General features: G+C 57.5%; 1 protein-coding gene across 10 annotated transcripts in view; it reads left to right on the top strand.

Annotated features, from left to right (window-relative positions):
• Positions 1 to 19816, top strand: part of Ptprs (protein tyrosine phosphatase, receptor type S) — a 60271-nt gene extending 40455 nt beyond the window's left edge. For 3 of the 10 annotated variants that reach the window (XM_013355139.2, XM_013355140.2, XM_026777990.1), the window contains 26 exons: positions 291 to 424; positions 587 to 731; positions 5294 to 5599; positions 6338 to 6531; positions 6651 to 6677; positions 7809 to 7926; positions 8566 to 9165; positions 9487 to 9584; positions 10188 to 10441; positions 10831 to 10924; positions 11001 to 11216; positions 11643 to 11800; positions 12072 to 12083; positions 12360 to 12472; positions 13711 to 13808; positions 13894 to 14017; positions 14290 to 14465; positions 14729 to 14848; positions 15538 to 15692; positions 15778 to 16063; positions 16207 to 16385; positions 17270 to 17396; positions 17472 to 17597; positions 17873 to 18027; positions 18103 to 18238; positions 18951 to 19816. In XM_013355139.2, coding sequence (XP_013210593.1) covers positions 291 to 424; positions 587 to 731; positions 5294 to 5599; positions 6338 to 6531; positions 6651 to 6677; positions 7809 to 7926; positions 8566 to 9165; positions 9487 to 9584; positions 10188 to 10441; positions 10831 to 10924; positions 11001 to 11216; positions 11643 to 11800; positions 12072 to 12083; positions 12360 to 12472; positions 13711 to 13808; positions 13894 to 14017; positions 14290 to 14465; positions 14729 to 14848; positions 15538 to 15692; positions 15778 to 16063; positions 16207 to 16385; positions 17270 to 17396; positions 17472 to 17597; positions 17873 to 18027; positions 18103 to 18238; positions 18951 to 19019 — 4220 coding nt within the window. In that variant the 3' untranslated portion in view covers positions 19020 to 19816. The remainder of the gene's footprint in view (positions 1 to 290; positions 425 to 586; positions 732 to 5293; positions 5600 to 6337; positions 6532 to 6650; positions 6678 to 7808; positions 7927 to 8565; positions 9166 to 9486; positions 9585 to 10187; positions 10442 to 10830; positions 10925 to 11000; positions 11217 to 11642; positions 11801 to 12071; positions 12084 to 12359; positions 12473 to 13710; positions 13809 to 13893; positions 14018 to 14289; positions 14466 to 14728; positions 14849 to 15537; positions 15693 to 15777; positions 16064 to 16206; positions 16386 to 17269; positions 17397 to 17471; positions 17598 to 17872; positions 18028 to 18102; positions 18239 to 18950) is intronic. The other 7 variants (XM_005371078.3, XM_026777994.1, XM_005371079.3 and 4 more) reach the window with 4 other exon arrangements.
• The last annotated feature ends 6255 nt before the right edge of the window (positions 19817 to 26071 follow it).

Raw genomic sequence — 26071 nt, 5'->3', positions numbered from 1 at the left:
TGGAGCCTGTCCTGGAACTAGCTCTGTAGACCAGGCTGGTCTCGAACTCACAGAGATCCGCCTGCCTCTGCCTCTGGGATTAAAGGCGTGTGCCACCATCGCCCGGCAAAATAAAAGAATTGATGAGAATAAATGCCCAGCCCCAGGCAGTTTCTGTTTTCTTTTCCTGGCAGTGATTAGAAAGGGCCGCCCATCCTGAACCCTGCCCCTCCCTGCTGGGAGTCCTGGAGCCCATGTGAGAGACTGACCTTCCCCCGCCTTGTCCTCCCTCCTGTGTGCTTCTCCCTCAGTGCCTGGCCAGCCCATGAACCTACGGGCAGAGGCCAAGTCTGAGACTAGCATTGGGCTCTCGTGGAGCGCGCCGAGGCAGGAGAGTGTCATTAAGTATGAACTGCTCTTCCGGGAGGGCGACCGAGGCCGAGAGGTACCCGGGCTGGCTGGGCGGGAGATGACAGCTGGGTTGGGTGAGCCGCGCTGGCCTCCATGACCTCTGGTCAGCGCCGGCTCCTCACTTCTCGCGGATCTCTGCCTCTCTCTGCCCCTCTGCCCCTGCGTCCCCCACCCACTCCCACCCATCTGTTCTCAGGTGGGGCGCACCTTCGACCCAACCACGGCCTTTGTGGTGGAGGACCTCAAGCCCAACACGGAGTATGCATTCCGGCTGGCGGCGCGCTCGCCGCAGGGCCTGGGCGCCTTCACCGCGGTCGTGCGCCAGCGCACGCTGCAGGCCAGTACGTGTCTCTTGGCACCTTGTCCTTGGGGAGGGGGGAGCGCAATGGCCACTGACCTGGCCTGAGCCCCTGGGCAGGGGTGGGGGTGCCTCCCGCCTGGCCTGCCTCAGCCTTGGCCGTGTCTGCCTGCCGTGCCTCAGTTTTCCCACAGCAGGGTGGGTCTCCCCGTGGGGATGAGACCAGCACAGAATGGCCACTCAGCCACTGGTTCCTTCCGACTTTTCCCGGACGTGGAATCAGTCAGTCCTCAGAAAGTCACTACAGGGCCCCAAGACCGTCACCCGAGGAGATAGCATGACAGCCTCTGTCAGGTCCCCCTCAGCTCTTACCCCGAAAGGGACATGGCTCTAGAAGCCTCAAGACAGGGTCCCCAGTGGCCCAGTTGCTCAGAGCCATATCCATTTTGGGGGACCCTGATAGAGGGTCCCTGGTCCCTAAAGCCGTTTGCTGTGCCTGCCTGGCCCGTTGTCATAGACGAGCCACCTGTGACTAGGTTGCTGCCTCTGGGCCACATGGTGGGCCTATTGTTTTCACTGCTGTTTCCCCCCTCAGCTCGGCTGGCATAGCCCCTGCCGCTGTGGCCTCTTGCACTTCCCCTGCTCCCTCAGCCACCAGACACGGTTCTACAAGCATCTGCCTTGTGGTGCCCTCACTCCCCATGTGTGCACTTGGTCTCGGATCCCTCGAGGGTGTTGTAGACTTGGGTCAGGGTTTCTCTAGGGGCAGGGGCTGTGGAGACCCGGTCCCCCTACCAGCTTCCCCCCCCACCCCCCCGGAGCCCCAGATGGCTCTGAGATGGTGATCAGGTGGAGGTCAGTGAGGGTGGCCTGTGGCCTGGGGCCACCGAGCGGCCGGTAGAGGTGGCCCACAGGTGAGTATCAGCCGGTCTCAAGCGACTCACAAACACAGCCCACCCTGCGTGTCACCCCTGCCTCCCTGGGCCACCCACATGGTCCGGAGGAACCTCCAAATAACTCTGACTGGACACCACACACACTTGTCCAGCTTCTGACATATGTCCCCTCCTGAGATACCATGCAGGTTGGGCTGGATTGTGAAGGTCGTGACCTCCAAGGTCACCCAGAAAGCATCTTCGGCCCAGCCATGTGCGTTCCAGGGCGGCCCAGGACAGGGAGTGGGGGAGCGGGCTCACCACTTCTCACCCCGAGACCCAGGGCCAGGCGTGTCCCCGGGGCTGTGGGCTCATTAGGCCCTGTCAAGGGTAGGTGCAGGTCTGCCCGCTGGCCACTCCGGGTGTCCCCAGACCCCGCCGTCCCCCACCAGCCGGGAGCTGCAGAGTGGCTCTCCCGGCCATGGGCCAGCAAGAGCTCATAGCCTTGTAGCCGGCGCCGTTCCCTCTCGTAAGAAAGTCTGTTAAGTTAGCGCTTGAAGGAGTGGAAGGTAGGTAAAGACCAGGCGTCTCTGCGAGGCGTCTGTCTGTCTGTCTGTCCTTCTTTTATGATTTTTTTTCCATCATCGCCACCATCACCCTCACTCTGGTTTTATTATTTTGGTTTGGTTTTATCTTTATCTTCTTCCGGTTCACAGCGGAAGAACCTTTCCAGTGCATCCCCAGTGGCTTATTTTGTTTCCATCATCCCTGCTTGACCCCCCCCCCGGGCACTTTGGATTGGGGTGACTGGTCAAGAAATGGCCCCGCTCCATCCCATGGCTCCTGTGCAGTGTTCAGGAAGGGGAGCTGGAGGTCGTTCCCAGGCCCACAGCAGCCACCATCTTTGAGGATGAAGCTGTGATTGATTCTAGGTCCTGATGTGGTCAGGGGATGCACACAGCAACACTGACTAGATGCCAGACTCAAGTATGCAGGTGACCCTGCCAGCAGGGGCGGTTCCATGAGCCGTCTGTCTGCCACGTGCACAGACTGAGGTCTATGGTCCCTAGCTCAAAGCCAGGCCACTATAACTGACAGCCAAGCCTAGGTTCGAACTGTGCGATCTGAGTGGGCTCTGAGTTGGCACCTGCTCTCCCTAAGACTGTGGGTCACTGCCTGCAGAATGAGATGTGCCCTGGGCTTCCAGGAGGATTCAGAACTAATGCATAGCACCTGGGGTGGAATCTGACATTTGTGGGTGTACAGCGATCCCAGCAGCTAGGTTTCCGTCTGTGGCCTAAAGCAGGGTTCAGAGGTGATGACCGAGTGACCGTGAGTCTGGTGTGGGAGTCCTCACCATGCTAAGGAGACAAGGCCACAGAGAGCCAGTGTCAGCACAGTAGGTACGTGGCGTGTGTTGTCAGTCATTCCCACAGACTGGTCTCTGGCTCGTACTAGCGCTGCAAGTGTTCCCCAGGGCCCTTGAGACACACAGTGGCCCTCCACTGTCCTGCCCAGTGCACAGTAGGTGCTCCTTTAGGGTTGTTTGAAGTTGAAATACAGATCAGGATATAATCATAAATGAAAGCCACTAGAGACAAGCTGGATCTGACGCTGGATGCATTGTAGGTCCCACACATCGGGGTCTGACAGTCTGTAAGCCTCTTCATACACAGTGAGCACTCGGAGGCAGAGGCAGGTGGATCTCTGTGAGTTTGAGGCCAGCCTGGTCTACAAGAGCTAGTTCCAGGACTCAACACACACAACACAAAAAACAACAAACACACACACAAAAGGAGAAGTTGGCTTGATGTTTAACACACAGCACACAGGTGCTCGTATTTGGACCGTGTTGGTCTGAAAAGGAATTGTTCTGCTCAGGTTTGCTCAGCACAGTTCCTGCCAAAGCCCTGGCACTGTTCTAGGGTCGGATCATGGCACCTGACACAAAGTCGCTGCTTCATATGTGAAAGTTTGAACTCAATTTAATAAAATCCCTACAACGTGGATGGACACCCCATAAATGCTTAAGCTACAGCCCTTAAGAGTACCTGACAATACATGAGCACTCTTATGCTTCACGGGGCATAATAGACCGTGTTTGATGCATAGTAGACACTTAATGATGGAGACAATTCCTCCAGTGTCTGGCATACAGCGGCTGTTTAATACGCGGGAGACGTTAGTCCAGTGCCCACACAGTAGGCATTTAACATGTGTTCTTCAATAAAGACCCTGGTGTAATATTGACACATAGTAGGGACTTAATGTGTGGTCACTGTTAGCCCAGTCAGTGCCTGGCATACAGTAAGTGTAATGTATGGGTGCTACTAGCCCAGTGCTGGCACACTAAGTATTTGGTATATATAGCCTGTTAACTCAATGCCCTATACAGAGTGGGTGTTTAATATGCAGGAATGGTTAGGCTAGCATCTGGCACATAGTATGTGCTTAAAGTATGGAGACTTCTTTTCAGTAGAGACCTAGGACAGAACTAGTACATAGTAGGTGATTTACCGTTTGCAGTCTGACTTTCTGACTTAGCAGTAGTGTAAGTGTTCACCATGTGAGGAGTGCTAAGCCTGGTGCCCTGGCACACAGTGGGTATTCAGTATTCAGAGACCTGATCCAGTGCCCAGCACACAACCGGTGCCCTCAGGCTGTGCGCAGCGCCTCTTACTATTCTGTCAGACACCTGGCATGTCACAGGCGCACATGAGGTGCTCAAGACACCCATCTTTGAGTGAGGCCAAGGGAACCGTGGTGTCTGGAGTTGGCTGTGGGGTGGCCTCAGGGCTCAAGTGTTCAGTAAATAGATGAACGCTAAGAGTATTTAAGCACTGTATGCTTTAACCCCAGAATACTTCAGCACCATACAAGGCCTGAAGGAGATGTTCAGAGAATAAGTAAATCTGCTGTTGTCTTAAAATGCCTTGAACATAGTAGGACCCCGATATCTGATTGCTAATCCCCTTGGCAAACACCCAGCACATAGTATGTGTCTGTGTGTAGACTTCTCCCCCTGGCATGATGCCCAGCATATAAAAGTTCTGGGGGGCATAGGTGATTTTGCTCTCATTCTTTTAAGCCCTGTGGGGTGCCTGGCACCTAGTAGGTGTTCAGTTGCTGGAGCTTCAATTGCAGTCCGTGTCATGGTGCCTGGCTAAGTACATCCCTTAGTGTATTATGGGCCAGTATGTGCTTGGCCCGTAGTAGGTATGCAGGAACTAGACTTCTGCCATTCTCTGAAGGATATGACAGTGTCCTAGCAACCTTGTGGAGCCTGACACATAGTAGGAATCTGGGAAATGATTTCCCTATTCTGTAAAGGAGCCGGCAGACAGTAGGTCCTTAGTGCATGGTCCTTACTGTTTCGTCGTCCTAATGCCAGGCACCAAGAGGGTGCTCAGTAATTGTTTTCTCGGTTCCACGAAGCCGGCATTATACTCATGACACACAGTAGGATCGTCTGGAGCACAGAGGAGCCCAGTGGCAAGCCCCGCCCCCCACCGTTGTCTCGTCTCTCACACAGCTAGCGCAGCCGTTCTTGGCCAGCCCTCCTGCCTGCCCACCCGCCCATCTCACCTTTGTTTGACACCCGCTTCTTTTGGGTTCGATTTCTCTTTGGTTCGTTCTGTTTTGTTATCATCTTTTTATTTTCTCTTTCCCATCTTCTGTCCCTGCCCTCCCTGCCCATCCCACCTCCCCGCCCCCACGCTCTCCCCAATAGAACCGTCAGCCCCCCCTCAAGACGTTAAGTGCACCAGCTTGCGCTCCACGGCCATATTGGTAAGTTGGCGCCCGCCACCGCCAGAAACTCACAACGGGGCCCTGGTGGGCTACAGCGTCCGCTACCGACCGCTGGGCTCAGAGGACCCGGACCCCAAGGAGGTGAACAACATACCCCCGACCACCACTCAGATCCTTCTGGAAGCTTTGGAGAAATGGACGGAGTACCGTGTCACCGCAGTGGCTTACACAGAGGTGGGACCAGGGCCCGAGAGCTCGCCCGTGGTCGTCCGCACCGACGAAGACGGTAAGCACCGGCCCTGGCCGGACCCAGGGCTGGGGTCAGAGCGGGAGCCAGGAAGCCAGGAGCAAGCTGCATCTCGGGGGGCCTTGCCACAGGTAGCCTGAGCCTGGGGCACCCTCTTCCCTTGGTGCGCCTCTAAGGTGGCCTCCTTAACCTGAGTTTTAGACTCTTGGTGGCCCTGCCTCATCCTGCCTTGGAGGCAGGCAGCCACCTCCACCAACATATACCCATGGTGGCCTGTTAAAGAGTCCATGTAGCTTGAAGCGGGAAAGCCGTGTGACAGGCAGGCTAGTGATACGCTAGGAGCGGAGCATCGTCGGACGTGGGACTTATGAATAGCAATCGGTGCCCAGTGCCGGGAGGCAGGCTTTGGGCCTGATGGCAAGCTGAAAAAAGAAAAAAGGCTCCCAGCCTAGCAGACCAGGGGACGATGCATTTGGACTGACCGCCCAGTCTGTCCCAGCTTTGTGATCACCTGGGATCACGGATTCCATTTTCCAGGCCTCAGTTTCCCCATCTGCAGACTGCAGAGATGTGTATCAGTTCTGAGGGGGACAAGCGCTGAGAATGGGGCCTAGGAAAGGGACCAAGGTTGGTCGTTGTGTGGTGCAGCAGCAGGTCCTGGGGAAGTAGGGGTTGGAGGGGGCCACGCCCTCCCGGGCCAGCAACTCCCAGGACCCTGGCCCGGGGCGGGGCCTACTGCCCCTGTAACAGCCCCGCCGCCCCCCTCCTGCCCGCCAGTGCCCAGCGCGCCCCCGCGGAAGGTGGAGGCGGAGGCGCTCAACGCCACGGCCATCCGAGTGCTGTGGCGCTCGCCCACGCCCGGCCGGCAGCACGGGCAGATCCGCGGCTACCAGGTCCACTATGTGCGCATGGAAGGCGCTGAGGCCCGTGGGCCACCGCGCATCAAGGACATCATGCTGGCAGATGCCCAGGTGGGCCACACGGCTGGGGTGGCAGGGGCGCCTGGGCACTGTTTCCTCTCTACTCCCCACTCTACTGCTGGCCCCCTCTCACGTCCCTCCTCTCTCCCCCGCCACCGCCTCCCGCTCAGTGGGAGATGGACGACACTGCCGAATACGTGAGTAGTCTCCCGAGCCACCTGCCGTCCGCACTGTGCAGTCTGCACGCCCGTGGTCCCCCGGGCTCCTCCTGTGTCCCTCACATGCCCTCCATAGTTTCTGATGGACCCAGAGTGGGGAAGGACAGCTGCCAGGCTGCCACCTCAGAGCCGTGTGCAATTGGCACTGCCTGTCTCTGGGCTGCTCAGTCAGATTGACAGGAGACAAGGGCTCCGCATAAGGTCTAAAGTTGCCTCTGACCTGGCTGGGGCTTGCAGAGGTCTCTCTCCGGCTCCAGGGGACACCCTCTGTCCTTCCTGCCTGTGTTCTGTCCCATCCCCCACTCCTGTGCTCCTGAGGACTCTGCAGCCAGGCATGCTGTCTGTGTGTGTGTACGCGTGCACCCCTGCTTACAAGAATACACACTGCATGTGTGCATAGGTTGTGTGCAAGACATGTCAGTCACCACTATAGAGTTGACAGATCTTGTGCTGTGGGCTCAGGAAGGTTGGTGGCCAAGGCTGACCAAAGTCCCCAGGAAGGGGGCAACAGGACCCAATGTGTTGGAACGTCCACTGTGTGTGGTACGGTGTGAACGAACTGTATCCCAGCACGGTGTCACACTGTCACCTGGATAGGAGAGGGGGCCAGGCACAGGGTGGTCCGGGAAGGAGAGGCGTTCACTGCACAGCCTGCACGAGACTCCCAGTCCAGTCCTGCACCTCCGCAGCTGTTGACTTGAAGTCTGCAGTTTGCATCTTAGCATGAGACGGCTGCGGTTCACAAGTGACTTTGAAAACTCCAGCCAGCGTAACTGCATTGCATCTCTAAGAGTTCAGTGGGCTCAGGGAGGCCAAGCCATGCCAAGGCCTGGGGCGCCCAGGACACCCTGTGACTGGAGCTGAGGGAATGAGGGGCTGGGGAAGACTTCATTGGCTTTACAGAAGTGGGGGCGCCCTTGAGATGGCTGCTCATGCACTCTGGTGGTGACAGCCTGGCCCAGGATGTGTGCAGTTGACAGGGTGTGGCCGCTGCATGCTGTGATCTGTGCATGCGCTCACCAGTGTGTCTGCCCACGTCCTGTCTTTGTCTTAGGGAGAGGGTGAGCAGCCTGCCCCATGGCTGACACCCCCTCCCGTCCACACTCACAGGAAATGGTGATCACGAACCTACAGCCTGAGACTGCTTACTCTATCACAGTAGCCGCGTACACCATGAAAGGCGATGGCGCTCGCAGCAAGCCGAAGGTGGTGGTGACCAAGGGAGCAGGTACAGGCCCAGAGCAGTCCCCATGATTCTCAAGCCTGTATAGTGTAAAGACATACCAGGCCAGTGGGACCAAGAGAGGAAAGGAATGGGCTTTTCTCGGAAGTTCCAGGTTCCAGACACTGCCAACTGGTGCCTGTCTTTGTCCCCGTCCTGCCCTCTGCCTGGACACTACTTATTTGGCTGTCTCTCAGCAGCAGTGTGGGAGTCAGGCTTCCAGTGCTGAAAGGATGCTCGAGAGATGTCCTCGTGCCCCACCCTGGAATCCAAGCCTTTGCTTAAAAGTCCTTGCTAAAATGCATCTTTAAGAACTAGACCTTAGCGGGGCGATGGTGGTGCACGCCTTTAATCCCAGCACTCGGGAGGCAGAGGCAGGCGGATCTCTGTGAGTTCAAGACCAGCCTGGTCTACAGAGGTAGTTCCAGGACAGGCTCCAAAGCTACAGAGAAACCCTGTCTTGATAAACCAAAAAAAAAAAAAAAAAAAAAAAAAAAAAGAAAGAAAGAAAAAAAAAAGAAAAGAACTAGACCTTAAGGTCTGGGGGGCATGGTCAGGGTGGAGCCCCATTTAGGACTCCCAGTAAGGGACTGAGGCACGCGCCTGGCTCTGGCCGCGGGGACAGCTGACCATCTCTCCCCGCAGTGCTGGGCCGCCCCACCCTGTCGGTGCAGCAGACCCCCGAGGGCAGCCTGCTGGCGCGCTGGGAGCCCCCCGCGGACGTGGCTGAGGACCCTGTGCTCGGCTACCGCCTGCAGTTTGGGCGTGAAGACGCGGCACCGGCCACGCTGGAACTAGCGGCGTGGGAGCGGCGGTTCGCAGCGCCTGCACACAAGGGCGCCACCTATGTGTTTCGGCTGGCGGCGCGCGGACGCGCGGGACTGGGAGAAGAGGCGGCGGCGGCACTGAGCATCCCCGAGGACGCCCCGCGCGGCTTCCCGCAGATCCTGGGCGCCGCGGGCAACGCGTCCGCGGGCTCTGTGCTGCTGCGCTGGCTGCCGCCCGTGCCCGCCGAGCGCAACGGCGCCATCGTCAAGTACACGGTGTCCGTCCGGGAGGCTGGCGCCCCGGGGCCCGCGACCGAAACGGAGCTGGCGGCGGCGGCCGAGCCGGGGGCGGAGACGGCGCTCACGCTGCAGGGGCTGCGGCCGGAGACGGCCTACGAGCTGCGTGTGCGAGCGCACACGCGCCGCGGTCCGGGCCCCTTCTCACCCCCGCTGCGCTACAGTCTCGCGCGGGACCCAGGTAGGCGCCGCCCCGGCCCCGGCCCGCCCCTCCCCGCAGGTAAGTCTCGGCCTCCACGGACTCAGCCCAGGCGCCCGAGGCTCCGGTCGGCACAGGTGGGATGCGGCTCGGCGGCCACGCCCCTCCCGCTTCTCTCCGCAGCAGCGTCGTCTCTGCAGCAGCAGGCACTGGGGACAGGGCAGGCAGGGCCGGGCCAGGCAGGAAGGCCGAGGGCACAGCGCACCGCAGGGACGACAGGGGCCGCCCCAAGGGCCCCTCGGCTCTGGCTCAGCGCTTACTTGGTCTCTCTTCTTTCTCTCCCCGCTTGCCGCCCGCCTGCAGTCTCCCCCAAGAACTTCAGGGTGAAAATGATCATGAAGACATCAGTGCTGCTGAGCTGGGAGTTCCCCGACAACTACAACTCGCCCACGCCCTATAAGGTACCACAGTGAGAGCAGGGCCGGAGACACCCAGGCTCTGGCTGGAATCAGCTGGCAAAGCCAACCGAGGTCGGGATTCGGTGACACTCGGTCTAAGATCAGGAATCACCTTTAAGATTGAGATTGGGTTAAGGAAGAGTCTGGGACCTGAGCAGATTTGAGACTGAAGAGGATCAGTCAGTGTTGGGCCTCTGCCTGGGATCGAGGCTCAGTCGGTGATAGGGCTCACCTCGGGTTGAAGCTCAGTCAAGAAGCTCAGCTGGGAGTTCGGCCTGCAGCCAGGATTTCTTGTGGGCTTGAGGCCCAGCTAGGGTTGGGGCTTAGCGTTAGGGATGGCCTGGGACAATTGGGTTGGTCCTCAGACTGGCTTCAGAGCTTAGTGGAGATTGCAGTTTGGCCACGGATCAAGGCTTAGTTGAATGTGAAGTTCAGGGTAGGACCAGAGCTCAGTCAGGCTTGGGAAGGTGTCGGCATTCTGCCTGGGTTCTCGGGACAGCCAGCCTGAGCTCATGGTGAGCATTCTGAGGTTGTGGCTCCACTGGGGTCAACAGGCTGTGAGCTGTCCCGCTGAGCCAGCCCTGCCCACGGGGGCCCCGCCCACAGATCCAGTACAACGGGCTCACACTGGATGTGGATGGCCGCACCACCAAGAAGCTGATCACGCACCTCAAACCACACACCTTCTATAACTTCGTGCTCACCAACCGTGGCAGCAGCTTGGGTGGCCTGCAGCAGACCGTCACCGCCAGGACCGCCTTCAACATGCTCAGCGGCAAACCTAGTGTCGCCCCAAAGCCCGACAATGACGGCTTCATCGTGGTCTACCTGCCCGACGGCCAGAGCCCTGTGACCGTGCAGTACGCCTCCCTTCCCCACACAGGCTCTGCCTCGCTTTTCTCCCTTACCGAAATGACAAGGGTCAGTCAGCCTGCCCCATGGCACTGTCCCCACAGAGCCTGACCCTTCACTGGGCAGTCTTAGTGCCTCTGTGAGGATTTGATTCTGTGCTTCCAGACTGATGGGGGCCTGACTAGGAGCCCCCAGTGAGGAACTAGAAGTGCTCCTGGGAGCAGGGGAAAATGGATTCAGAGCCTATGGGCACTGAAACTTGGACTTTGAGGGGTACACAGGAGTTCAAGAACTAGAACACCATGAAGTTAGCAGAAGGCATGTGGCCCCAAACCGGGGTGCCGAGTCGTGGGTGGTACGTGGACAAGGGACACACACCACCAAACTTCCTCCACAGGAGCTACTTCATTGTGATGGTCCCGTTGCGCAAGACTCGTGGTGGCCAGTTCCCGATCCTGATGGGTAGTCCTGAGGACATGGATCTGGAAGAGGTGAGGCCAGTGCTCCCCCTCTCCCAGGCCTGCTCACAACGAGGATCACTGAGCCGCCATGCTCCTGTCTCCGCAGCTCATCCAGGACATCTCCCGGCTGCAGAGGCGCAGCTTGCGCCACTCACGCCAGCTGGAAGTGCCCCGGCCCTATATTGCTGCCCGTTTCTCCATCCTGCCAGCCGTCTTCCATCCAGGGAACCAGAAGCAATATGGCGGTTTTGACAACCGCGGCTTGGAGCCAGGCCACCGCTACGTCCTCTTTGTGCTTGCGGTGTTGCAGAAGAACGAGCCTGTAAGTCCTCCATGGTGCCTGCCCACATCCCAGCTAGGCCTGGCCACCAGCCTGAAAGTAGGTGTGGGAATGGGGGCACAGAGGACTTTGGCTTGCCCCAGTCACCCCACTAAACTGATGGACAAGGGGACCTCTCAGTGAGGTTGACCTAACTTGATCCCTGAAGCCAAGCATAGACCTCATCAGCTCCCAATTGGTCAATCCTGGAAAGAGGGAGGGACTTGGCAGAGGGGGACCCAAGAGCTTATCCTTTAGAGAGAAGGACCCTGGGAGCAGGGGCTTTGAAGGATGAGCATTCCAGAAAAGGTATCCCATCATCCCCATCACTCGTGGGCTCCAGAGAAGCAGAGGGAGTCGGGGAGGCAAAAGGCGGCAGACCAGTGTGTGGCCAGTCCTGATGGCAGCCCTCCTGCCGCTCCCCTGCAGACATTTGCAGCCAGTCCCTTCTCAGACCCGTTCCAGCTGGACAACCCCGACCCCCAGCCCATCGTGGACGGTGAGGAAGGTCTCATCTGGGTGATCGGGCCCGTGCTGGCCGTGGTCTTCATCATTTGCATCGTGATCGCCATCCTGCTGTACAAGAAGTGAGCCCTGTGGCTGGCAGGAGGCGGGGGGAGGGGGGCCTCGCAGGCAGCGTGAGGGGCAGGACCACTACACATCCCATAGGTGAGGGCCCACCACACCTTCCCCAGAGAGCCGTGGTGAGCCTCGGAGTGGGGTCCAGACATGAACGGCAAGCCCTCATTTGCCGGAGACTGAGGGTCAGCAGGGTCGCGAGGCCACTGTAGTCACAGCAGGGCATGCTCTCACGTGGTCTTCTCTTTTCTTCTTTCACCTCCTCCGGCCTGTGGATAGCAAACCTGACAGGTGAGGACCAGTCTGAGGCAGGTGGGCGACGGTGGGAGGAGCTGGGCTCAGTCCTGATTGGGGCCCCAGATGGAATCAGCCTTCATCTGGGATTGAGGCTCTGTCGGCATGTGGGGCTTTGCTAGACCGAGGTTAAGGCTCAGTGTGGGATCAAGGTGCCCTGGGATTAGTGTTGAGTGTAGTGGCCCCTTCCCCCGAGTCTCACACCCCTGAGGGGCACCCTCTGCTGTGCGTGTGCTGACCCTGGGCCGTCTGTCCCACTCACTCTCCGTGAAGTAAACGCAAGGACTCTGAGCCCCGCACCAAATGCCTGCTGAACAATGCCGACCTCGCCCCGCATCACCCCAAGGACCCTGTGGAAATGCGGCGAATCAACTTCCAGACGCCAGGTGTGTGCTGGCTCTGGGTTTGGGGACGGCTGGGTGGGGCCGCTTTGCCGGGGCCTCCTGCACCCCGGGCTCTCATCACCAAGTGAGGTCAGTTACTAGTTATGTGGCAGCCTAAAAAGTCAGAAGAAAACAGTGGATTGGGCAGGAGAGCTGCAGTTTTTTGCCCCCACCCTCGGGTAGGGTTTCAAGGGTCATCCTGGCCATTTCCCACACAGGCCTTTGGAGGTGTCCTTGCACCTGCCGAGCCCTGAGCTTCCCTCTGTGGCCTCAGACTTCTGCAGGCCCCATCGTCAGATGCTTCTTACCGAGTGGGCAGCCTCGTGTTTGACTGACTGCCCCTGCCCTGCAGTGCACTCTGGGACTTCTGTGGCACCTGTGCTGTGCACGCACTTTTTTGTTGAGTTAGGGTTCCTCTGTGTAACAGTCCTGGCTGTCCTGGAACTTGCTGTGTAGACCAGGCAACCGTGAACGCATTGATCCACTGCCTCTGCCTCTTGAGTGCTTGGGTTAAAGGCGTGCTCCACCCCCCCCCTCTTCCCACTTGCTCTCCCGCCCCCATCATGAGCTCCAGCCAGCAAGGGTTTTGAGTTTGAGTCTAACTGACATCTGCTGTGTTCTTCCAAGTGCCCAGAGTCTCACATCACCCTAAGGTCCAGTTCTGAACTAGTTCATAGCAGACATTCAGACTCTAGTGAGAATCCCTGAAAGCTCCTAACCCCTCGGCAGGTCAGTGTGAGGAAGGGGAGCACAACCACTCAGGGACCCCACCAGGTCAGTGTGAGGAAGGGGAGCACAACCACTCAGGGACCCCACCAGGTCAGTGTGAGGAAGGGGAGCACAACCACTCAGGGACCCCACCAGGTCAGTGTGAGGAAGGGGACACAACCACTCAGGATCAAAGCTGAAAGAAGAGCTCTCCTGGCCGGCACTGGCAGGGCCTGGACTGCAGATTGGATTCCACACCAGAGCGCCAGACCCCCAGCCTTCTTCAGGCCACGGGAAACCAGGAACAGCCCAGCGCATGCACATAACACAGTGCGCTCTTTTGGAGGACTGCTCGGCCCCTCTGGTCTTAGGGAGGGCAACACCCAGGCACCATGTTTCTGAGCCGCACCAGCTGCTTTTGCTTCTCTGTCTCTGTCCCAAGACATTAGGACCTTGGAGCCCTGGGCAGTGTGGGGACCAGGACATTATCCTCCATCTTGCCCACTGACCCTCAGCGGTCCGTCTCCCGACAGGCATGCTCAGCCACCCGCCCATCCCCATCGCAGACATGGCGGAGCACATGGAGAGACTTAAAGCCAACGACAGCCTCAAGCTCTCGCAGGAATACGAGGTGAGCTGGGGTTACAGCAGGGCCTCCCTGACCTATGCTCCAGCCCCCCAGCCCTGCCAGTCCTGAGCCTGCCCTCCCCCTGCAGTCCATCGACCCCGGGCAGCAGTTCACCTGGGAACATTCAAACCTGGAGGCCAACAAGCCGAAGAACCGCTACGCCAATGTCATCGCCTACGACCACTCCCGCGTCATCCTGCAGCCCCTTGAAGGTGGGGGAGGGGGCTGCACATCTCTATGTCAGCCTCTGTCCACTCTGGGTTGTCACATTGTTGGGGAGGGTACCATAGTGACAGGTGTGTGGCAGACAGGAGAAACCAACTGCCACAGTGGGTCCAGCAGAGAAAGATCCAGTCCCAGGTGGCTGCTGGGCCAGCACCTCAGCCACAGAGGGCCATCCCCACAGTGGCCCAGAGTGCATAGGGTCAGAGGGTGAGTTGGGCAGCTCCCACAAAGCTGTCCCTGGTACCCTGCCCGGCTGCAGGCATCGTGGGTAGTGATTACATCAACGCCAACTATGTGGACGGCTACCGTCGGCAGAACGCCTACATCGCCACACAGGGGCCCCTGCCCGAGACCTTTGGGGACTTCTGGAGGATGGTGTGGGAGCAGCGGTCGGCCACTGTGGTCATGATGACACGGCTGGAAGAGAAGTCACGGGTGAGGACCACGGGCAGCAACTGCCCACGGCACCCAGGGCACTGGCCACCGCCCTTCCTCACCCACCTCCCCTCATCACCTGCCCACGGCGCCCAGGGCACTGGCCACCGCCCTTCCTCACCCACCTCCCCTCATCACCTGCCCACGGCTCCCAGGGCACTGGCCACCGCCCTTCCTCACCCACCTCCCCTCATCACCTGCCCACGGCTCCCAGGGCACTGGCCACCGCCCTTCCTCACCCACCTCCCCTCATCCCAACACAGATCAAATGTGACCAGTACTGGCCTAACCGAGGTACAGAGACTTACGGCTTCATCCAGGTCACCTTGCTGGACACCATGGAGCTGGCCACCTTCTGCGTCAGGACCTTTTCCCTACACAAGGTGCGGCCTGGGTAGGAGAGGCGTCGCACAGAAAGATGAGTGTATCCCAGGCTGACAACGCTCCCGCCGCCACAGTGGGACACGGCCAAGCCTGGCTTGGCAGTCTGGTGTGCCCTGCCTGCCTCTGAGCTGATTGGGTTCTGCCACCCATGAGTCCTGTCCTGACGGGAAAGGACACAGTCATCTCTCTGTCCATGCACATCTTAAATGATGGCCGCCCTTGGTGTGTAGCTGAATCCGCTCAGTCCAGTTGTTGCATCAGGGTGCAGTGTACTACGTGTTTGTTGTGGGGCAGGAAGGAGCACTGTGAACCCCCAGGGCCGCCATCACCAGCGTCCTTCCCCTGTATAATAGGTGTGACTGTAGAGCACGGGAAGGGACGTCGTGTGTGGGAGGGCTGCAGGTCTGGGCATCCCAGCATTGGAGAAACATGGAGGGTGTGCAGGGTCGGGCAGGGCTGTGCTTGGGGAGCTGCAGGCCCTGGGAGCAGGATGGGGGACTCCTGGAGTCAGCACGGGGTTAGTGCATTTTGGGGTGAGGGAAGGGAATTGGGGAGGCTGAGTGACCCCAGGCTATGGTCAGTGTGATGTGGGCACAGTGGGTGATGCCCTGTAAAAGCCCCTAAACCAGAGAAGTGTTCTGGGGTGCCCTTAGCCCATGGTGACAGATTGCTTTCCCTCTGTTCCCAGAATGGCTCGAGCGAGAAGCGTGAGGTGCGCCATTTCCAATTCACAGCATGGCCGGACCACGGGGTGCCCGAGTACCCTACTCCCTTCCTGGCATTCCTGCGCAGAGTCAAGACCTGCAACCCGCCTGACGCGGGCCCCATTGTGGTCCACTGCAGGTGTGCACAGTGCAGCCCCGGCTTGTCCCCTGCCCGGCTTGTCCCGTCCTGCCCTGTGTCCTGACTGTGGCATCTGTCCCCACAGTGCGGGCGTGGGTCGCACTGGCTGCTTCATCGTCATCGACGCCATGCTGGAGCGCATTAAGACTGAGAAGACGGTGGACGTGTATGGGCACGTGACGCTCATGCGGTCGCAGCGGAACTACATGGTGCAGACGGAGGATCAGTACAGCTTCATCCACGAAGCTCTGCTGGAGGCCGTGGGCTGTGGCAACACCGAGGTCCCCGCGCGCAGTCTCTACACCTACATTCAGAAGCTGGCCCAGGTGGAGCCTGGCGAGCATGTCACGGGCATGGAGCTGGAGTTCAAGGTCTGTCACCCTGCGCTTGGGCCCCAGGACCCACGGGTGGGCCCCTGACCTCCGCATTCACCTTATACATACAATCAATAAGGTGGGGTCCCCCCTGCGGCCCCCTCACTGTTGTCCTGACCGCCCGCCTCTCGTCCCCACAGAGGCTTGCCAGCTCCAAGGCACACACTTCGCGCTTCGTCACCGCCAGCCTGCCTTGCAACAAGTTTAAGAACCGCCTGGTGAACATCCTGCCATACGAGAGCTCGCGCGTGTGCCTGCAGCCCATCCGCGGCGTCGAGGGCTCCGACTACATCAATGCCAGCTTCATTGATGGCTACAGGTGTGCTGGGGCCTCCAGGGGCCGCCTCGCCCCCGCCTCACCCCCGCCCTTGCCCCCTGTCCTGGCCTCTGTCCTCACCCTGCGCTGCCTGGCTTTGATTTGCCTAGCTTTGATTTTCGGGTTTTTTTTTTTTTTTTTTTTTTTGGTTGGTTTCCTAGGCACGTTCTTTAGTGAGCCAGGGCATCGGAAACTCCCCAAGTAGGTTCTACGGGCTGCCTTAGTTACTGTCCTGTTGCTGTGATGGACACCAGGGCAGTTTAAAGAAGAAAGTTTATTTGGGGCTCAGGGTTCCGGGGGTCAGTCCATCGTGGCGGCAAGCAGGCAGGCAGGATGCTGGAGTAGCCAAGAGCTCACGTCTTAACTGCAAATGAGAGGCAGAGAGCCCTGGGCCCCTGAACCCTCAGAACCCAGCTCTGCGGCACGTGCACCTGTTGGGGACCTGAGCCTGTGGGGCTGGTTTTGCTCAGACACCACACTTGAGCAGTGACCACCAGGATGGTTTGTTGCTGTGTCCCAGAACCGAGAATTGAACTCAGGTCCCCACACGCTCAGGCAGCTCTCTGCCCACTGAGCTGCCTCCATGGCCCCACACCTGGCCTGGTCATTGCGGGAGTTAGAGCCCAGAGTCCCCTTGGTGACACTGAGCTGAAGTCTGACCTGGAGCTGAGCTGGAGCTCTGGCTTCTTGTCCAGATGGCCCTGGTCTGGCCACTAGCACCCATGGCTCCACAGAGTCTGTAGTTCCTAGAGGTGGCACCCTGGCTAGGGTGAGGGGACGCTGTCACAGCTGAGTGTATCTGATGGCTTTGGAGAGTGGACGGAGGACGTGTGCCTCGCAGTGTGCCTCCCCTGGAGGCTGACCCCACGCTTGCCGCCCCACCCCAGGCAGCAGAAAGCCTACATTGCAACGCAGGGGCCGCTGGCAGAGACCACGGAGGACTTCTGGCGCGCGCTGTGGGAGAACAACTCCACCATTGTCGTAATGCTCACCAAGCTCCGGGAGATGGGCCGGGTGAGTGTGCCTGGGGCCCCCAGGGAGATCCCTGCAGGACCATGCCTCTGACCCTGCCCTCGGCCCCCCCAACAGGAGAAATGCCACCAGTACTGGCCTGCCGAACGCTCTGCCCGCTACCAGTACTTTGTGGTGGACCCGATGGCAGAGTACAACATGCCCCAGTACATCCTCCGCGAGTTCAAGGTCACGGATGCCCGGGTGAGTGGGGCACAGCAGAGGCTGGGGCAGTCAGTATTCAGGAGGCGTCTTCACCAGGGTGGGAGCAGCTTGGCACTGCTGGGAGCTATTGTGGATTTTAGCGATCACCGTCAGCTCTGGGGGTTGTGCTGTGATCGGCTGTGTGGGCAGCCGGCATTCACAGAAGGTGGCATCTTGGACATTGGATAATGAAGGCCTTGTGGCAGTGATCACATTGTCTCTGTGGAAAACACCGTTAGATGCAGAAGGGGTTTGTGACTGGCTCTTCCTCCCAGGATGGCCAGTCCCGGACCGTTCGACAGTTCCAGTTCACAGACTGGCCGGAGCAGGGTGCGCCCAAGTCAGGTGAAGGCTTCATTGACTTCATCGGCCAAGTGCATAAGACCAAGGAGCAGTTTGGCCAGGACGGGCCCATCTCGGTGCACTGCAGGTGAGTGCACAGAGGAGCTCAGGTGTGGGGGTCTGGGGACCAGCGCCCATGTGACCCCCATCCGCTTCCATGCAGCGCTGGAGTGGGCAGGACAGGCGTGTTCATCACCCTGAGCATCGTGCTGGAGCGGATGCGGTATGAGGGCGTGGTGGACATTTTCCAGACAGTGAAGGTGCTTCGGACCCAGAGGCCCGCCATGGTGCAGACGGAGGTACAGGGCCGTGCCCAAGACGTTCCCTCTGCTCCCCTCAGGCCTGTTCCACAGCCCTGCAGACTTGGGGTTGGTCAGGTGTCTGCCTCTGGGTCACAGATCTTGAATCTAGTGATATTTGTGTACAATTGGGGAAACTGAGGCCTATACCAGGCTTTTTATGGGGGGGTCACCAGCCAGCTTCCAGAGACTTAATATTAGTCATAAATATGCTAGGCTTTATTTTCATTTCTTGCTCTTACAGCTTAACCTGTTTCTCCTCATCTTTGTTTCGACCCAGGGCTGTTACCTTTCTTCTGTGTTCTTTCCCTGCTTCTCAGTCCAGCTGACCGCTGGTTAATCACCTGACTTCTGGCCCTGGGCATGTCCCTCCTTTCTTCTTCCTTCTCTTCCTCTTCTCCCCCTCTCTCTGCCAGCCCAGTCCCGCCTACCCCTCTCCCGCCTAGCTATTGGCCATTCAGCTTCTTATCAGACCAATCAGGTGCCTTAGGTCGACAAGGTGAAACACATGCAACATATGTTTGCATAATTAAAGTCAGCAGGAACACGTGTGACACGCCTTGACACAGTTAAAGTCAGCGGGAACGTGTGTGACCGCCTTCTTCACATAACTGAAGTAACACCCACAGCAGGCCCGGGGAGGATGAGGCTGCAGGCCCTGGGGGGACCCTGTGTCTGGAGCAGGTGCCTCAGTTTCCCCTCTGCCCCGCAGGACGAGTACCAGTTCTGCTTCCAGGCGGCGCTGGAATACCTGGGCAGCTTTGACCATTATGCAACATAAGCCATGGGCCCTGCCCGACGCCAGAGCCTGCGCAATGCGCCCAGAAGTGACCCAGGCCCCGCAGGGCAGGAGGAGGCCCGGCGTTGCGGGGCCCAGCCGCTGCCTTCCGAACTCGAACTCGGCACAAACGAGGTTCCAGGGCGGGGGGTGGGGGAAAGAGTGAAGAGGGTGCGGCTGCTGTTCCCTGCTGCCGGCAGGCCAAGCTCTGCCCCGTGCTCCCTGCCTGCCTGGCGGGGACTTTTCTTTCTTCTTCTTCTTCTTTTTTTTTTTTTTAATAGTGTATATTTTTTTTCCTCATTTTTTTAAAAGAAGAAACAAAATCGTGCCGGTCAAAACTTTGAAAAACAAACAAGATCGCCATGTGTGCCTCCATGGGAGGCCTATTTTTTCAGTCAGCTTGTCGTGTGGCAGTTACGTGCGAGCGTGGGACTGAGCCCGCGACGTGTCCCTCGTCCCTGTGTGAGTGGCACACTCTTAGTTCTTGTTTTCCCTCTTTATTTTTTTTTAAATCAATCTTCAGACATATCAGATACAGAGGGTGAAGCTGGGGGCACTCGGGCCACTGAGGACACTGGTCTAGCCCGGCCGCCAGGAGCATCCTCGTCCACTCGTGGGCTCCGTGGCCCTGCATGGAGGACCTGGTCCCCAGGACTGCAGGACACTTGGGGGCATTCGACCCCCTGGAGCAACTGTAGAGCGGGTCAGCTCTGTCCACGCCAGTTTTTTGGGCAGAAGCAGTGGGCGCCGCCCCTGTATGTAGATAAACCGACTTTGTATTAAAGGAAGATTCGTCCGACCTCAGTGTGGACTGGTTCTTGATGCCACCCAAGGGAGGGAGGGATGGGCTGGGATGTCCTCTGAGGTCACACAGCACTGAGGAAAGGGCTCAGCGGGTAAAGCGCTGTGGAAGAGTACGAGGACCTTAGTTCAAATCCCAGCACCTGCATTAAGACCCAGGCATGGTGGCAAATGCAGGAGGTCAGCACTCGGGAGGTAGAGATAGAGTGTTTGGGGCTCATCAGCCAGCCATGCAGGCTACTGAGAGGCTGGGGAACGGAAGGAAGGACAGACACTTAAGAGCAGAATGATTGGGACAGGTCCTGAGTTTGAAAGTAGAGGAAACAACCAAGGAAGGTGACAGCTTAAGCCTGGCCCTCTGGAATGTTCTATAATCTGGCCAACAGGTTATGAGGCCTAAGCAACTCCTACCCAATTCTCAAAGCCCAGTACTGAAGCCATCTCTTCTTTTTCCCTGCGCAGGCTGACCTAGAGAGTGGGAGGGGAGAGGACCCGCTCAGAATCCCTCACTACCTGAGTCCTTTTCGAGACTGTATAGTACTCCCCTCTGGATTGAAGCTGAAGCTCTGAGCCTCATACAGAGGCTGGAAATATTGTGGGATGTGCACAGATGATGGCAGACATTTCTCTTCCAAAACAAGGTGCTTAGTGGCAATGTCCTAACTTTGAATAGCAGCGCCTGAGCCAGCGCCATGCGTTCCAGACCCTGGGCTGAGCAACTTTGTCTCCTTAGTTAATGGCAAGACCAGGCTGGTCTTGAACACACGAACCCCCGCCTCAGCCTGTGCCACCCCACCTGGCCAAATGCATCAAGTGACTGGGTTTACTCATGAGATTTATCCCGAGGGCCCTGCTCTGGAAATAGCCAGATGGTTAGACAGCAGAGACAGAGCCAAGGATCTCTTGTCTCCCATGTCTTTTATTCCAAGATTAATCCTTATTTTCCATGTGAGTGTGGCACCTGCGGGCGGCTAGTTCCTTTCTGGTTCTCGCCGTCGTCCTCTGTCCTCTGTCCTCTGTCCTCTGTTGAGGTCACTTTACAAACCAGAAGGAGAAGTAGATGTGGTGGGGGTGCCCCGAGCTCAGCCTGGACAGAGACTGACACAAAGTCCATTTGCGGCCTGCATGTGCTAACAGCCGGATTTCCACTCTAAATCTCCATCAGGCAGACAAAAGGCATAGCACTGGCTGCCCCTGCCAGACGCCCTAGACAAAGCCAGGGTGTCCGTAGCCCTGGCTGTGCTCAGCCTGTGGCCCTCTGGACCCCAGAGCAGGGAGGAAGACAGTCGCCCAGCGTGTCCCCTGGCCCTCACGGGACTTTGCACAGCCTCACGCTGCCCCTCTGTCCTTTTCCAAAGCCAAACCTCAGGCCGATGTGGGCTCACGTCACAACACGGACTGAGGCATGAGGGTCGTCAGTTCAAGGTCAGCCTGACACAAAATGTCAGGAGAGAACATAAAAGGCACAGTGGCCTGCTGGAATATACAGCCACAAAGAAGACAAAGGCCCTGACACTACCATAGTGTGGGGGGCCCACGCTGTGTGGGATCCATGACAGGAAGCTGGTTCCAGGAAGGTTGGGCCTGGCACAGCGCGGGATAATGCTTCATGGGGGTGGCAGTCACTTTTTTGTTGTTGTTGTTGTTGTTGTTGTTTTTCGAGACAGGGTTTCTCTGTGGTTTTGGAGCCTGTCCTGAGCCTGCCTCCCGAGTGCTGGGATGAAAGGCGTGTGCCACCACTGCCCGGCTACAATGTCATTTCCTTGTTTTCGCATCCACAGAAACAGACAGGCTTTCCTTCCCGTTCTTGAGCTTTTCATTATGTCAAAAGTGACTGCCAGAGCCTGGCGATGGTGGCGCACACCTTTAATCCCAGCACTCGGGAGGCAGAGGCAGGCGGATCTCTGGGAGTTCGAGGCCAGCCTGGTCTACAAGAGCTAGTTCCAGGACAGGCTCCAAAGCTACAGAGAAACCCTGTCTCGAAAAACAAAAAACAAAAAAAAAAGAATGTTCTGGAAGGAGTATTTGCTTTGCATCAGACCTGAGGACAGGAATGTGGGAGGCATAGGGGGCGTGGTCAGGGTGGAGCCCCACCTAGAATCCCCCAGTGACTGACTGGGGGCGTGGTCAGGGTGGAGCCCCGCCCAGAATCCCCAGTGATGGGCTGGGGGCGTGCCCATGGGGATGCCTTGAGTCTGGTGTCAGCCTCTCTCACCCCTCCTCTCTGTGTGGGCCTGGAGACCTTGCGGCCATATTGACCACCACTTTATTCCGTGGCCAACAGCACAGGAATGATTAGTTTTCTGTACAATTTGTTTCAAACAATTAGTCCCCACATATCAGCCCCTGCAGTGAGGGAGGTGGCAGATAAATCCTGTCCGGCCTCACTTAGTCTTTTAAAGGCAATTAACTCCTCGTTATTAGCTTTTAATTAGGGTGATTATGTCCTCATCAATACACGTTATTACAGTTGTTAGCAGACAGCTGTTGAGGCAGACCGCACATCAGATGTCCCCGCTGTCCCACGTGGGGTCTAGTTACCTCCTTCACCAAAGGCCGCAGCAGCCTGGTCCCCCACTACAACTCTGCTGATGAACAGCCCCGAGGGAATCCGCCTCCCCTCCCAGTGGTGCGGTAACTGTGGACGTTTCCTTTACAAAAGCTTCACTTCACAGCTGTGGGGGTGCACGCCTGTCACCCCAGGACACGGCAGGCTGAGGCAGGAGGCTCAGGAATTCCAGCCAGCAAGACTGTATCACAAAGGAGTGAGGGCCCAGGAGGTCACATGGGGTGTAGCAGCCCTCACGGACATCCCAGAATACTCCCAGAACTTCGGCGTGGCTGTTGTCGTCACTCAGCCAATGATCAGAAAGTTGTGGTTCCCGTACACTATCCCACAGTCAGACAAGAGGAACAGGCCGGAAACACGCTGGGTGGAGTCCCAGCCCTTCAAAGGGACAAAGGCCTTGAATGGCCAACCTGAAGAGCCAGGAAAAACTGTTCCGCTGATGTTTTCTTGTGGTCGGGGTAAGGATACGGATCAGTTAGGACGCTCTGGAAAATTTAAGACAAGGAGAAGGAGGTGCTAAATGTGAGACAAGGGTAGTTAGGAACCATAAAGATGTCCAACATTAACGGAAGAGTTCACAGCCTTACACTGCAGGAAGGATGACTGCGGGGAATTGGTGACCGAACGGTGGGTAACAAATCATTTCCAAGACTGGTGCTTCTGACTCGCGTGGAGACGTCACCTCAGCTTCAGAGCAAGGGGTGTGAGTGAGAGTCATAGCCTCATGATTTCTACACTGGGTTCCACATCTGAGGGAGTGATTTGCTGGTGAAATCCCTACCCACAATCCCCCAGTGAGGGGATTGGGGCATGGTCAGGGTGGAGCCGTGCCCAGAATCCCCCAGTGAGGGACTGGGGCCGTGGTGAGGGTAAAAGGATGGCTAATAGGATTAAACCCCTAATGACAAAGGATGTTGTCTAGGTTCCTGGGCCTGGCTTCCCTACTGCAAATATCGATCAGCATGGTAGGTTAGAACTTTTCGGGGTGGTTGGAACAGCAGGGGCACTCTGCAGGGCAGGATGCTGGGTTTCTGGGTGCTTGGGGAAAGGGTTACTGATATCAGCCACTTGGGGCATTTCCTGTCAGGCAGATGTTTGCAAAGTCTGGTGATCATCCCCGCAGCTCCACGGCCCCGGACACACACAGCCCTCACAGCCTTCGCCTTCACTGTGCGTGTTTCTTCAGAATGCGGTCTAGGTGCTGTGAGTGTGGGCTCTGAGCACAGCTACCACAGGGTCGAATCCCAGCTGCTCTACCTTTCTCCTGTCTGCAACCTTAGGCCTTGTCTCTGTCCACAAATCTTCTTAAAGTGCAATGGACTTCTCAGGCTGAGGGTCCGAGCCCCAGGGAAGGGCGCAGCCTGACCACTCGCTGCTCCACCAAGGACACCAGTTGTCTGAGCAGGACCTGTTCTGCCACTGTGACCAGACGCCATGGCCCAGGCAAACTGCGGCAGAGTTTCCTGTGGATCATGGTTACAAGGGTGAATCCATGAGCATCGTGTGGGAATACGACAGCGGGCAGGCGTGGTTCTGGAGCAGCGGCTGAGAGTTTACCCATCCACAACAGGAGGCAGCGAGAGCGAGACAGAGAGAGACAGTACCTGGCATGGGGCTTTTGAACCCTTATTCAGCAAGGCCACGCTTCTGATTCCTTCCTGAACAGTTTCAAACATGGTAAGCTTTAAAAATATATGAACCGGGGCCTGGAAAGATGGCTCAGCAGTTAAGAGCACTGACTGTTTTTCCAGAGGACCTGGGTTCCATTCCCAGCACCCACATGGCAGCTCACAACTGTCTGTAACTCCAAGTCTGGCACCGCACACAGACATACACGCAGGGAAAACACCAGCGTACATAAAATAAAAATAAATTATTTAAATATATGAATATGGGCCAATAGGGGCCATTCTTCTAAACCATCCTTAGCTGTTGTTAAAGACAGGAGCAGTGGAGGGAGCATCCTGGAGGGAGAGCCTGGAAAGAGCCTGGTCTAGCCTTTACTAGCCCCTGGAAAAGTGAAGGCATCTGGGTTAGAGGGACACTGGTACAGAGGCGCTAATAAGAGTGTTCAGAGCACAGCCACTGAACTGAGCTCCGAGTGGTTGCGCAGACTTTGGACACTGCAGAGAACTACTCTTCCCACGGGACTCCTCCGCAGCCTCAGGAATAGAGGCCCAGGAGTCTGTGGACTCTGAAGCCGTCACTGCCCGATTATACCCACGCTCGTGTCCGTGGACTCTGTAGCCGTCATTGCCCTCCATACCCACGCTCGTGTCCGTGGACTCTAAAGCCGTCATTGCCCGTCCATACCCACGCTCATGCGCTCATGTCCGTGGACTCTGAAGCTGTCATTGCCTGTCCATACCCACGCTCGTGTCCGTGGACTCTGAAGCCGTCATTGCCCATCCATACCCACACACGCACGTGTCCGTGGACTCTGAAGCCGTCGTTGCCTGTCCATACCCACACACGCACGTGTCCGTGGACACTGCATCTGTCACACGCCTGTGTCCTGTTACCTCCTCAATACCGCCCAAGTGGTCTCACAGACGAAGAACAGAGAGACTCCATTCCACACCCACAGGGACCCCTCCAACACCCTGGGTGGCGTCCTGACCTGGCTCAGTCCAGATACCACGTGAGCATTTTCAAAGACGCTCATTTGTGATAAAACTTGATGTTTTCTGGAGCCAGATCCTACAGTCTTATCAATAAAAGCCTGGAGTCAGATGTGGGGTAAAAGCTGAATGGTCAGAGGAGCGAGCAGCAGCCACCAGACTGCTCACCTCTCCATGATCCTTCCTCTACCCTTCCTCAACACTCTGCTTCCTGTGTCCTGACAGCCAGACCTCCCTCCGTGCTTAGCTAGTGGCTAGCTCCACCCTCTGATCTCCAGGCAAGCTTTATTTGTCAGAACACAAACAAAATATCCCATAAGATTTTTCTTTATGGAACTGGAGAGATGGCTCAGAAGTTAAGAGCACTGGCTGCCCTTCTTGAGGTCCTGAGTTCAAGTCCCACCAACCACAGGGTGGCTCAAACCATCTGTAATAAGATCTGGCCTGCAGGCATACATGGAGACAGAATGTTGTCTACATAATAAATAAATAACAATTAAATGAATAAATAAACAAAGTGAAAAAAATAGTTTTTTTTATAAGCCCAGTGCTGTAAGGGGAGGCATAAGGTAAGATACAGAGACTAGATGCACAGAATTCTGGGACAGGGCTTCTATTGCTGTGATGGGGCACCATGAGTTAAAGCAACTTGGGGAAGAAAGGGTTACTTTGGCTTATGCTTCCACATGTAGGCCATCGCTGAGGGAAGTCAGGACTGGAACTCACACAGGGCAGGAACCAGGAGGCAGAGCAGGTGAGGAGGCCGTGGAGGGTGCTGCTCACTGGCTTGCCCCTCGTGGCTTGTGCAGCCTGCTTTCTTACAGAACAGCACCACCAGCCTGTGATGGCACCTCCACAGTGGGCTGGGCCCTCCCCGTCAGTCACTGACTAAGAAAATGCCCTCAGGGTTGCTACACCGGCTCTCAAGGAGGCCTTTTCTCAGTAGAGGCCCCTCCTCTCAGGTGACTCCAGCTTGTGTCCACTCTCTGATGAGGACCCTGTGCCACCAGGCCCGGCAAAAATCAGCTTCTAAACCCTGCTTTTAAGGGCTCCTCACTCTCTCC

This window comes from Microtus ochrogaster, unplaced genomic scaffold, assembly GCF_000317375.1.
Source record: "Microtus ochrogaster isolate Prairie Vole_2 unplaced genomic scaffold, MicOch1.0 UNK98, whole genome shotgun sequence".
Lineage (NCBI taxonomy): Eukaryota > Metazoa > Chordata > Mammalia > Rodentia > Cricetidae > Microtus > Microtus ochrogaster.
This window is presented reverse-complemented; position numbering and strand designations above follow the sequence as displayed.